At 32.5% G+C, this 13,316-nt stretch overlaps 1 protein-coding gene across 1 annotated transcript in view; it reads left to right on the plus strand.

The window, feature by feature from the left end:
* The window catches only part of LOC108756904 (glutamate receptor ionotropic, kainate 2-like), a 137,788-nt gene extending 124,769 nt beyond the window's left edge, over window positions 1-13,019 (plus strand). The window contains exons 13-20 of the mRNA XM_018501070.1: window positions 6-94; window positions 5,015-5,272; window positions 6,121-6,318; window positions 7,372-7,597; window positions 7,976-8,140; window positions 8,532-8,632; window positions 10,352-10,633; window positions 11,583-13,019. Coding sequence (XP_018356572.1) covers window positions 6-94; window positions 5,015-5,272; window positions 6,121-6,318; window positions 7,372-7,597; window positions 7,976-8,140; window positions 8,532-8,632; window positions 10,352-10,633; window positions 11,583-11,672 — 1,409 coding nt within the window. The 3' untranslated portion in view covers window positions 11,673-13,019. The remainder of the gene's footprint in view (window positions 1-5; window positions 95-5,014; window positions 5,273-6,120; window positions 6,319-7,371; window positions 7,598-7,975; window positions 8,141-8,531; window positions 8,633-10,351; window positions 10,634-11,582) is intronic.
* The last annotated feature ends 297 nt before the right edge of the window (window positions 13,020-13,316 follow it).

A 13,316-nucleotide genomic window follows, 5' to 3' on the forward strand; every position in this document is an offset into this window, starting at 1 on the left:
CGCAGTCGGTTCGATGACAATCAACTATGCGCGCGAGAGGGTGATCGATTTCACAAAGCCGTTCATGAATTTGGGTATCTCGATTCTGTTCAAGGTAAGCAAGAGTCGGTTTCGCCGGACAGTAATTTCGATATGCAAAACCGCGAGAATTTATCACGTTACAAAGTAGCAATTTTATTCAGCTCGTCCGAGGCATTTAAAGCTATTTTGTATAAGCCTCTCCCCTAATCTCCCGGTTCACGCGCGAAATGGCGTTATTCTGATAGCCCATATTTTTATTTCGTCCACGTCCCGCCGTATTGTTGCCGTGGCGGTTCCGGCATCCAGCTTTGTTGGTCTTTCTCCTCCCTCGTGTATTTTTCCGCGCAGCGCATCTGTTATTCTTATTTGCCGTTTTTTGCCATCGTATACTCCATCTGTTGTTGTTAGACTATTTTTATTTGGCAGCGAACACGAACGTGCCTACACCCAAGAATCAAAGTTATGTCGATGAAAATGTTGCATCGTCGAATCATATCTCTGTCGATATTTTCATGTTTCACGTTTTTTTCTTTTTTTAATTGCGCATAAAAAGTTGACAAAAACGCGAGCGAGATAATTTTTAACCGAGATGTTTTATCTAAGTTAATGCCATCCGTACGACGGTAATTCGGTCTGGTTTTGGTGCTGGCTGACCATAACTAGTTCTTATCTACTTGCTCGTGAACGGATTATTGCTAATGGTTACGTTTGTATAATGCCCCCACATTTTGCTAAAATAGCCGATTAATAATTGGGTGTAAATATCATTTGCGTATAAGAGATTATTATCAACTATATTATATGTAGTAATAATTAGTAGTAGTGGTTAAACTCAACCTAATCGAACATTGCGCTCCAAATGGTCTCTAAATGGAAATCAGATGCGTATCATTTACTTTCGTTTATAAGCAATACATACAAATAATTTTTTGAGTAATTACAAGGTGATGAAAGAATTTTGTCACAACATTTTGTGTTTATTAAACCATTTATGTAATATATAGTTATAAAAAAAAAACAAAGTCTGGAGCGTTATGTTTTATTAAATATCAAAAAGACTCTGTAAAAGATTTTCATCGGGAGTTTATACATAATATGTACAAATAACTCTTTGCATAATTATAAAGTAAACAAAAATCTTGAAAAAAAAGGCTTAAAAATGCGACAGATGATACAAATGCTGGAAAACAAATGGTTTCGTGTCTATGTCAAATTTAATCTTTATTAATACGACTCGGTTACAAGATCGTGCTATGACTGTAATATCGCGCCGCTTGATGATGCATTTGCATGTATCAACATGTATGTATGTTCTCGCTTATAATACAGTGCAGCATGTGTTGCGAGGTCGCGGAAGGGGGAAGTAGACTAATTAGAATCGCTCGCAAGTGTGTCGGCAATGGTTTAATAATCGGTACAATGTCATCGATCAGCTGACGTGTCGAATTAGAGCCAATTAATTCGAAACTCATTCGACAAGCTGTTTCTTCATCATTTTAGCTTCCTTTTTCCATTCCCTCTCTGCTATCTCTTTCTTCTTCCCTTTTCTCTATCTATATTTCTCTTCTATATATCTACTATATTCCTATTGTCTCTTCGATTTCACCTTATTATTCGTGAAGCTTTAATTATTCCCACAATGTCTGGTGCCGAGAGCTTCTCCCAACTCGTGGATTTCATTCGATCGATTCGAGCGGCAGTACCGGAATCTCTTCAAGTTTCGACTCGCGCTAAATAATTCGAGATGCTGGAGTTCTTCTCTCTCGGCCAGCTGCACTTTATACCGTAACGAGCAACGGTGGGATTCGTTCTGAAGTTAATAATGGCATTGCGCAAGGAGCGACGTAACGATATCGAAAAGTTAATTTCTCGAGTTTTTGTAATAAAATTTTCGCGACGACGACACGATTGACGACGAGATCGGTGTGTCGCTCCCTCCGTTCATCTCTAATTTCTCGATTTTCTGTGGAAAACCCAATCGGACGTTTGGTCCGACGAAATTTACGGAACGGCCATTTCCGATCTTCGGTAGTGTTCATTTTTTCACTTTTTTATTCCTGTTTTATTCGCCCTCGACTTACTACAGTTTTATTCTATGATATATCTATATATATTGAATTATAGTCTTGTTATCTAATCAGACTGCTGTAACAATAATAAAGTAGAAGAATCAGCACTTTAAAATGTCATTAGAGCAATCGATAAATAATAGAAGTAACATAACTTCTCTATGAAAAATCAATAAAAAGTTAATCATCCTTTTTTTCTAATAAAAACTCGATAAACCTTATTGATGTTACTTTGAATTTTTTTCTCAGAAGTTTCTAAAGTGTATGCGTCATTTTTTACCAATTTTCTAATAGATATTATTATTTAAGGTAATAAACTGTGTAAAATGAATAAACTTTTGCCATGCAATATACTCTGAAATGTTTCTGTCATTTTTGAAGCGTCAAGTTAAAATATTATTGGTAGGTACTTTAAAAATATTTTCAAGACTTCCTGAAAAACATTTGAAAATTATCTTTAATAAAACATTTTTGGGACATACATTGGGTGTCCCAAAATTCATGATTCGAAGTATTATAGCAAGATAATTTTCGAAAAATTAAATAAAACAGTTATTTGATTTTTAAAATTTTTATTTTAAGCAATATATGTATAATAGTTTCTGAGATATAAAGATAATCAATTACAGACTATGTTTAAACGGTTACCAGTGAGAATTAGTGAACATTTACTAGCTCTCTTTAATACTACGCAACTCAACGTGAATACCACGAACCTGTTCTCATCGGGTACTGACTGTAATATTTATTGATTATAATATATAATAATGTACAATTAATATACTTTGTAAACGTTGTTGAAGAGATGTAATAATGTCTTTAAGCTGTTTATACTTTAATTTATGATATTTTCGAATCATTTTATTTGGGTACATTAACCTTTCTTTATATTCTAATATTCTAGAAAGTACTTCTTGGAAAAAAAAAATCGATAAAATAAAGCTTTTAAGTTCCTTAGGTTTCTAAGAAGAAATCTTTCTAAATTTTTTTTCAACTATTATATATAATATTAATATATATTTGTGTATTTTTTTCTACATGAACTCTTTTAGTTTTATATATTTTTCAACTAACGTGAGTAATAATAATAATAATAATAATAATAATAAATACAGTTGTCAATTGTATTATATCGTTTTGGTATTTTCCAATGCCAACGTTCAAACTTTGAATGAAATTGTTCGTCTTAGTTCCCGATGGCACAAGCCAACTGCTTAATGAAGATAATTAAGCAAGTCATCGTTACGCAGTCAAGCGGCAATGATGTGGTGATCTTTCATCGCGATTCACTGCAAGATTAATTATAGACTCCGTATTACACTTGACAGAATCCTTGGAAGCTCTCTACTTAAATACCTCTGTTAAATAATCGATATGAATATCAGTTAAAATTAATTGTAATGTACGATAAGATGATAAATTAATTGCTTGAAACCGTTCCATTTTCACCATAATGGCGAGGCATGAAAAACTCGATAAGTGGACCTTTTATCTTATAAATTAATTAATACGATGAAGGCTTTCTCGCCGCGTTGACGATGATAGCTTAGCTTTTAATGCGGATTGAAAATTTATTTCTGTCCAAATGAGATTTTCTACCAGCAAATACAAAAAGCGTGGTCTCTTTTCATTGATTGCACCAATCGACATCGATCGCGAGCGCATTTTCTAATTGATGTAAGGCGATCGTTTAATTGCAATTAATGTTGTAGCTGGTAGCTATTTCTATTCCCAAAGCTATATATCCTTTATCATCCCACCATTTATCCATCTAGATATCCACACTTGATATTTACGATCTACTACGACTTGAATTATACATTCTTAAATTATTATGTATATAGTATACTACATAAGCGTACTTTTATAATGATCGTTTGTTATTTCTTTTTGTCATAACTAGTAACAATGACTGTGCTTTTTGCGATTGTTTATTTTTACTTCCTCGGAATCAACATCTGCTATCGAGAGCAACGTTAAATTTTACATCAACCAATTCCACTCGCGCAGAGCTGTACATAACGAAGGATTTGATACCATGCATTTAACTACCGATGTATTGTGAAAAAATCAAAGAGATCGATTTTAACATACAAATATACTGATAGTTTACAACTTCAATTGACTATAAATTTGATTGTTTTTTATCGATGTATTCTGCAATATTACATATATTTTCGTGTATTTCCTTTTTTTAATTTGCAATATTTACGATATATTAAATTTGACAAATTCGACTTAATTAAATATAAATTGCCAATATGTAGTGCATTATTGTGAAAAATTTTTCTTATTATTGATAGTAATAATCGGTAGTCTGTAAAGTGCACATTGTGTAAAATATCCAGATTAATTAAATATAAAAGTATAATATAACTATAAAAACTTGAGCGAAAATTGGATAATATTCTCAATGTAGGCAAAGTGTAAATTTTGGATATTACATTAAGTAAAATAATCGATTTCACGATATTACGTTTAATACTATAATTAAGATTGCTAATTAAGAATTGTGAAATTAATCGCGCAAAATTTCTTCATTATTATACATATCGCTCTGATATTACGCAAAATTAATTAAGTTTAATGTTAATACATATTTCATACATATTCTTTTCCTTTCCTTTATGGGTACAATAATAAGTAAAGTGCATCTGTAAAATAAAATACCGAATACATAGTAAAACAAACTAAGCAGAAAATTTCCGATGATAAATTCTATTATTTTTTAATTACTTAATCATTAATATTATCGTATAATTTTAACGATTAACTTAGATAACAATGTCATTAAATAAAGCAAAGTAAAACAGAATAATGTTCCGCGTGTGACTGCATAAAAGAATCAATTTTTCTAATATATTTTAGATAGAATTTTATCGTATGAAAAGCAGCAAGATGCCAAAAGTTCAAATTGCTTGCAGGTACCGACCAGTCACCAGGCGCGGCTTTTTTCTTTTATGAATCCGTTAGCGATTGAGATCTGGCTGTATGTTCTGGCAGCGTACGTTTTAGTGTCAGTGACGATGTTCGTCGTGGCGCGATTTAGCCCCTACGAATGGAATAATCCCCATCCGTGTCATCCCGGGACGGAAATCGTCGAGAATCAGTTCTCCTTATCGAATAGCTTCTGGTTCGCCATTGGAACTCTCATGCAACAGGGCAGCGATCTAAATCCCAAGGTTTGTGTTTGCGTTCGACATGTTCCCGTTTTAATATCATAGGCATTATGCATCAATTAAATGCATACATTATGCGAAAGACAGATCTTTTTGTGATGTATGTAAATTATGAGATTGTTACATTATGTAACATTATGTTAATCTTACCATAATTAGTTTTATAAACAGATTCATTGATCTTGCTGTACCGCTTTTATTTATATGTAATAGACATACGAATTCGTGACTTAACTCTCGTAATAATAGATTCTTGTTTAAACGTCAGATCTTTTTATGATATTATAAATGCTGTATGTATTCCTATTGATAACTATTATTTAATTAAATTTCTATTCTAATTACGCGCGTTGTCTTTATTTAAAATAATTATCTGTATGAAATATCCTATTTTCAGACACTTTCACGATAATTCTTCGTAATTTTCTCAACAAGCAACGCGAATTCAACATTCCTATTCGAGAAATTTTCAGCTTTCATTTGCAGACTCTTTAGCTTTTGAATTAGTTTTCAAATACTAAAAATTTCCTATTCAAAATGAAACGTGTTAATTCCTGGGATGTCTAAAAGCTATAATAAAGAACGTAAAAAAATAAAAAAGAATACTGATATATTTTCAGCATAATGAGGAATTAACGTTTTTACTATTATTATGAGATTGCAGTTCTGCTATCAAACTGTAAGACGATATCGCAAAATTCTAATATTGGTAATTAAAATCTCTTATCAATTAATTTTACGAAACACATATCATTGTTCAGCAGTAAAATTAATACGAAGTTAATTACAATAAATTATAAAGCTTAATTGTTGAATCGAAGCGATAAATCTTGATAATATGATTTCATCAGGCTACGAGCACGCGTATCGTGGGTGGCATATGGTGGTTCTTCACTCTGATCATCATCTCGTCATATACTGCAAATCTAGCGGCTTTCCTTACAGTGGAAAGAATGATCACGCCTATAGAGAACGCCGAAGATCTCGCCAGTCAAACGGACATCGCATACGGAACTCTCGATAGTGGAAGCACGATGACTTTTTTCAGGGTGATTAATATTTTATTATTCAGTTGAAATATAAATGGTAGAATAATCATACTATAATATCTTGCAATGTTCCTCCTGCAATGTTAAATTTATAATATCAAATTATATCCAATTTTTAATCATTTCTAATAAGTCGCCACTAGTTCTAGTCTCTCAATGTAATTAATTTAATATAATAGTTAATTTGATTAAAATAGTGGAGTAAAATAATTTGACTCAAGAAAGATGTATTTTTGAATTTCAAAATTTAATTTATTATTCACTATTATTAAGCATATCATATATCAATATGGACGTTGTTTTAAAACTAACTATGGAAATGAATTAATTTATTATGTATTTCGATACTGATAACAATAATTGAATCAGTAGATTCTGATCATATCAATCAGAATTCCGGTTCTATCAACTGGAATTATAATATATTCAATCAGAAAATTCTGATTTGTTTATTTTTAACTAAAATTCTAATTAATGCAACCAGACTGTTTTTCCAGTGCATGGAAGTTAAAAATAATAAAATGTTATTTGATTCAAGAGATTGATCACCATTGTTTCTTTGATTACCATTGTTTTGACAGTGTTTACAATCTGTAAATTTGAATTTAACTCAATTTGTGATATTTGTTTCCCTTCCATTATCATAGAATAAAAATATTAAAAATACGCTAATAGCGCGAAAACTATAGCTTGTTTAGCTCGTATGTAAATCCAGCCCTATGTATTAATACTTCCACGATTATATGAGTTCATGTCCAATTTATAGCTTGTTAATAATCAGATAATGATTGCGTGCATTACAGCGCGCAATCGATACAAAAGTAATTATTTTGCAATTATTATGATAATCGCTTCCGCTCACGCGGGAATAGAGTTTTAATCACATCATATCTTTCACACTGGCTTACAGAAAGAAAACTTTTCCGTTGGCAGTTAATTATAAAACAATATTTGAAATTAATATCCGAAATTTATGCAACGACAAGTATCACGATATTGAATTATGACGATAATAAAATTTGATTTTCTACGCTTCTCGAATGTCGATTCAAGGACTCAATGGTCGAAACGTACAAAAAGATGTGGAGGTTTATGGAGAACAAGAAGCCGTCGGTATTCGTTCCAACATATGAAGAGGGTATTCAGCGGGTTCTTCAAGGCGATTATGCCTTTCTGATGGAGTCGACCATGCTGGATTACATTGTCCAGAGGGACTGCAATCTCACGCAAATTGGTGGTCTATTGGACACCAAAGGATATGGAATTGCTACACCCATGGGTAAGCTATTACACTGACCAATATCTACTTTTATTAAAAAATTTCGCATATTTTTCACAATTCAATTTGTAATAGTTTATTGTGTGATAATTGAAAAAAGAGATTTTGATATTTTTTAACAAATTAATAAATATTTTTTAATTTGATATTTGTATAAATATTCATTTTAATTTTTCAGGCTATTTTCTTTGATTTTTTTATCCGTAAAATAAAAATGAAACTGTGTTATTTGTGCTCGGTAGTATATATTGCGCGAATAAAAAATATAATTTTAATTTATTAATTAAAATTATTATTATGTTAAAATAAATCGCGTAAATTGCTTGTGGGATTTACTATCTGCTTAATAGCGTTTAAGATTTCCAAAAAATTTTGCAGGTTCGCCGTGGCGAGATAAGATATCTTTAGCAATTCTAGAATTGCAAGAGAAAGGCGAAATTCAGATTCTGTATGACAAATGGTGGAAGAGTCCTGGGGATACTTGTATGAGGACGGAAAAGGGAAAGGAGAATAAAGCCAACTCTCTAGGCGTCGACAACATAGGTGAGCGTCTTTCTCGGAGAATAGCGCGTAAACTCTGAATTATACGCATCATGAGTTTCCTCGGTAAAGTCATAACACGGAATTTCCCTCTTACAGTCGCAATAATTTCCTATTATCTTCGTGTTTATTATTTTTAAGAAAAATTATTAAATTTTTGAAAGGATACAACACTCTTTAATCGATGAATAAAATGAATGTCCTTGTAAATTTGAATATCTCTATTTCAGTAAAATTCTACGATGGATTGTTCGAATTATGTGAGCGTGTAATTTAAATATTTTTTTAATTTACTCGTTTAATTTATATGTGCAGAAATATTTCTTTCTTTCTTAATATTATACATCGATATCTTATCCACTCGAGAATCAATGTCCTGTGTTTTTGTGTCTAGGAGGAGTTTTCGTGGTCTTATTGTGCGGCTTGGCGTTCGCTGTGCTCATAGCGATTTTCGAATTCTGCTACAATTCCAGGAGGAATGCACCGGCGGAACGGGTGAGTGCATCGACCCTAGAAACCAATGCTGAAATTCATTTCAATAAATCGTCAGCACGTTCACGTTGCACGACTCAACTTGCAATCCGGATTACCGACAAACGCGATTGTGTGCGTTTAATTCTCAAGCTACTTTTGTTGCTTTATTTTTATCAACCATTAAAACCGTTAACTTTGAGAGATGTGCATGTGACCCGTATGCGTAAACGTTGCATGACATTCTCTGAACTTTGTTTCATCGCTACATCATGGATTTCGTCGTATCAGCATGAGCTCATCGTCCATTGAAGCATGCCGCTCGACTGCAAGTATCCCAAATACAGTTGCGAAAAAAGGTCCGTTCTGCTATCGAGAGAACTTATGAATCCGTCTACTTCAACATAAACCATGTTCTCTAAAGTTACATTCAAATAATACGTGTGTCAAAAAATGTCGCTAATAATTTTCTATCGTATATGATTTGACATAAAATATCCCAAAAAGTTATGTTTCATAAATTTATTAGTATTATATATTATATAAATTTTTCATAATAGTATTATATACAAGAAGGGCATCCCAAAAGTAAGTTTCCTTATTGTAAGAAAGTAAAATAAAAGATAGAACAATTATAAAATTTACTTATTTTATTAACTTGAACTTTAAGTTACTTCTCCATATAGTTATCATTGAAATTTAAGCACTTGTTATAACAACAGATATGAAAAAACAAGTTCTTAAATTGGAGCCGCATTACATTATTTTTGATTTCATATTTTATTTCATCATCTTTGATTTCATCGTCGCTATCAAAATTTTTACCACCTACATTTTTTTTAAGTATAAGATTTGAAGAGTATAATAGTAGATGACTTCTCAACAAAGTTATGTCAATAAATCCTGTGTTCATCTTTCTGAATGAGGACGTACATTGCCATGAAACAAAAAGACTTTCAAAAAATCTTTCTTTGAAGATGGCGTTGAATATTTATTACACTTTTAATTTTTGCAGTTAAATCGAATGACCGTACGTAGTTCGGATACGTTTTGTATTGGAGTCTCTATATTCAAATTTACCCAGCTAATTTACATTGAGAGAAAAATGTTTGGTATTTGCAACTGTAATTACATATTACTATAATTATATATGATTATTACTGCTATAATAATAATAATAGTATTATAAATAATTATAGTAACATATAATTATAGTTACAAATATAAAACATTTTTCTCTCAGTGTATGATCATAATAAAAAGGTGACAATAAATAAAAAAATATTGCCAACATATTCTAATGAAACATGTCTACAATGCACAAGCTACTCATAATTGTTCTTTCTTTCCTGAGAAATTTACTTTTAGGATACTCCTCGTATATATACATATATAATTCTTACTGTATCAAATATATTTGAAAAAGATTAAAAAAGATCTTTTTACAAATATTAAAATTTGATATTTTGTAGTGGCTACGCCTTAATACATAATAATTCTATTAAAATAAAGTCGACTTCATTGAATTTAATTAATATAGCATTATTATTTATCTTCGGCTACCTTATATCTATTCAATGGTTTATAGTTCAAAAAATATTAAAAAAACGATTTTCGCTAATTTTAGAATGTTTCCCGCATCATGATATATTTTAATGCGCCTTTTCTGATTTTTATTTTTATTAATTAAATCATTAAGAATCATTCATGCGAATAATTCGTCGTTGTGCGCTGCTGATGTAGCAAAGGCCTCTAGTCCTTCCGACGCCTACCTCCAGCTCTCTTCAGGGAATTTCTCAGGCTGTGCAACAACAGCAGCAGCAACAACAGTGCCAGCAGCAACATCAGCAGCCACCAAATCAGCAAGAGTCGCTCTGCTCGGAGATGGCACGCGAGCTCTGCCGCGCCTTACGCTGCCGCGCGTCGTCTCGACGACGGCGTACTTGCGACAAATGTTCTACGCACGTGATCGGCTACTCGCCGGACAATCCCACTGCCACCCCCGTAAACGGGATGAGGTCCCAGGTAACTGCCTCGTCGCTCATTAATTATTATTAATCAACAAGCTGACGCTTATTTTTTCCAACATATTAACATGAATTAAATAGGCTACTCATTTTTTCTAATCATAACATATATACAAATTTTATTATTATTACATCTATCCAAAATATCTTTTGCAATGTTAAGTTGCTATACGATCATTTTATTTGTTGGATCGAATCTTAAGATTAAGATCAGACTTAAAATAATCTTAGATATAAGATCAGATTTTAAACGAACCTCTATGATTCTTTGATCATCTCTTCATCAAATTGATGTTCCTTAACTTTTACCCGAAATCAATTTTATATATCGCAATTTCATTTACGAGAGAACTCTCTTCCTCTTCGCTATATCGTTATTCAATTATATTTTATATTCAGTAGTAAGCTTTTTATGCTCCACTTTCATTAAACTCATAATTGCATTGAAGTGTTCTTTAATTAACGTGTATCTGGCAAGCGGATTTATTTCTCGTCAGGATGGGCACGAGATTTATTATCTCTTCATTTTTTCTTACGAATAATTCAGTGGTGCAAGATATAGGTTTTACTGAAGAGATTAAAGGATCGACAGAATCCAATTGAATCTTAATTATAGCGCTTTAAGCAATTAATTCAATTATCTACAGAAGTTAAATCGAGAAATAGTAAAAATTCCATAAAAGGCCGACAGATAATTAAGAAGATTAAACATTGTAAAAAATTGAGTTGCATTTAATGATACAATAAAATATCTTTGAATAATAAGAGTGGTCGTTTAAGATTCCACACATTATATAAAATTATGTAGAAAAAACTCTCAACTGCATATATTATCGATATTTCGATCTCCGTAAATTTCATCCAGGCGTTGTTATCTGTGCAATTGCTATGATATTACACTCGTGTAACTATTATACAACCATTGTGTAACTATAACTGTATTACAGAGAAGCAACCTGGCCGTACCCGTAGTCGAACTGCCTCCACACATCCATATGCATCATCACGCACCGCCGCATGATTATGACGGCAATTAAACTGACGTCAAGACCAGCACTAGAACATTATAATCATAACCAGGAACAAGTACAAAGCGTCTCGCGAAAAACAATTACGATCGATTTGTTGATAGATTTCCGTCGACAATGTCGGAATTTATCCGGTAGACATGTTTGCACAATAAATATTCGTTCGCAATTACGAAGAAAGAGCTTAAACGTATTTGTAAAGCAACGCGTGCGCCGCTTTTCCGCACATTTGATAAAACCGAGAGATCGATCGGTGTATACTGAACTTAATTGATAAAATGTTATAACGTGATTCTAAAGTGGTTTTTCTCGTCGCGAATTTTGTACGATTAATCAATTCACGGGACACAATATAATCGTCCCGAGGCAAAGCGTTCGCCGCTTTATATTCGCCACTTTAGAAAGTATTCAAATACGTTCGGGAAACGTGATTTAATACTGTCAGGACACCGAAGAAAAATCTTAAATTAAAAAGTTACGACCAGCTCATATGCATATTAATTCTCGGCTTTGCCGAAAGAAAAATCTCTTCGTTATGAAGCAATCAAAATCGACGTTATCAGGATCGACGAGTTAAGTACTCAAAAAAGTTAGCTATTTTACAGCGACATTTTAACGTAATAACTTTACGTAAATGGACTGGGAAATTTTTATCCTCAAAATTATGTTTTCGTTGAAAAATTATTGTACGCCAAGCGTTTTATATGAACATCTTAAGTGCAACTTAGGATGTACAAAATGAAAGGAAATATTTTTCTTCCTCTCCTTTTGTATTGTTCCCGATGAGGGTACAATTTATTTGGCGAAATAGCTTCCCCTGAGACCTTTGGCTTATAGTTTCTTTTTATATCGAGTCATCGGCGAAGCAATCATCGCGAGATAAGAATCCGTGATACTCTCACGTTCCAATTCTAATTTAACCGACATCATAGTTCGATCAAAAGAGTAGTACATTGAATGATGAACAACCCGTCCTACGCTCGTAAAATTAAACCATCCGATATATATCTACAATGGCAATCACCGATATCTCTGACGATATCATTTGGAGTACATTCATGCTACTCTCGCACGAGATCTAACGTTCAATCCATGCACAGAACATCGTTTAGACACGCTCTGTAATGCGTTCTCTTTTTACGAGAGACTGTCTACAATGTAATTGTACACGCAAAATATTCTGTAAATATCGTCGCGCGAAAAAAGCAGCAGTGAGATTCATAATGGGACTATTTTATGCAAATGTGGCTGAGAGTGAGTAATCGTTAGCGCTAATCGATTTGTTAGACGTTTGGTGTCATGTGTAACGTGTGCTGTAATATGCTGATAGCCGGCGAATAAATGTACGATGAGAGAGGGCGATTATTGTCTCCTTCCTGACCCTTTTCAGACTCTATATTATATAATCGCTATTAATAATTTTAAAAAATAATTGAAGTTAGATGAAAAATATGTTACGACGGATTTTATTTTAATCTCTGAGACTGAAATTTTATTTCAATTTAAGGATGATGTAACTAAAATCAGTCAGCTAATCGATGTTGCATCGTCTTCTAATATTATAATTTCGAAGAATAGCGCATTTCAGTGATGAGTCGCTTTTGCATAGGGCGAGGTGAAGAATCTGTTGACCTTTTTTATATAACATCATTT

Source organism: Trachymyrmex septentrionalis, unplaced genomic scaffold, assembly GCF_001594115.1.
Source record: "Trachymyrmex septentrionalis isolate Tsep2-gDNA-1 unplaced genomic scaffold, Tsep1.0 scaffold13, whole genome shotgun sequence".
NCBI classification, from domain to species: Eukaryota; Metazoa; Arthropoda; class Insecta; order Hymenoptera; family Formicidae; genus Trachymyrmex; species Trachymyrmex septentrionalis.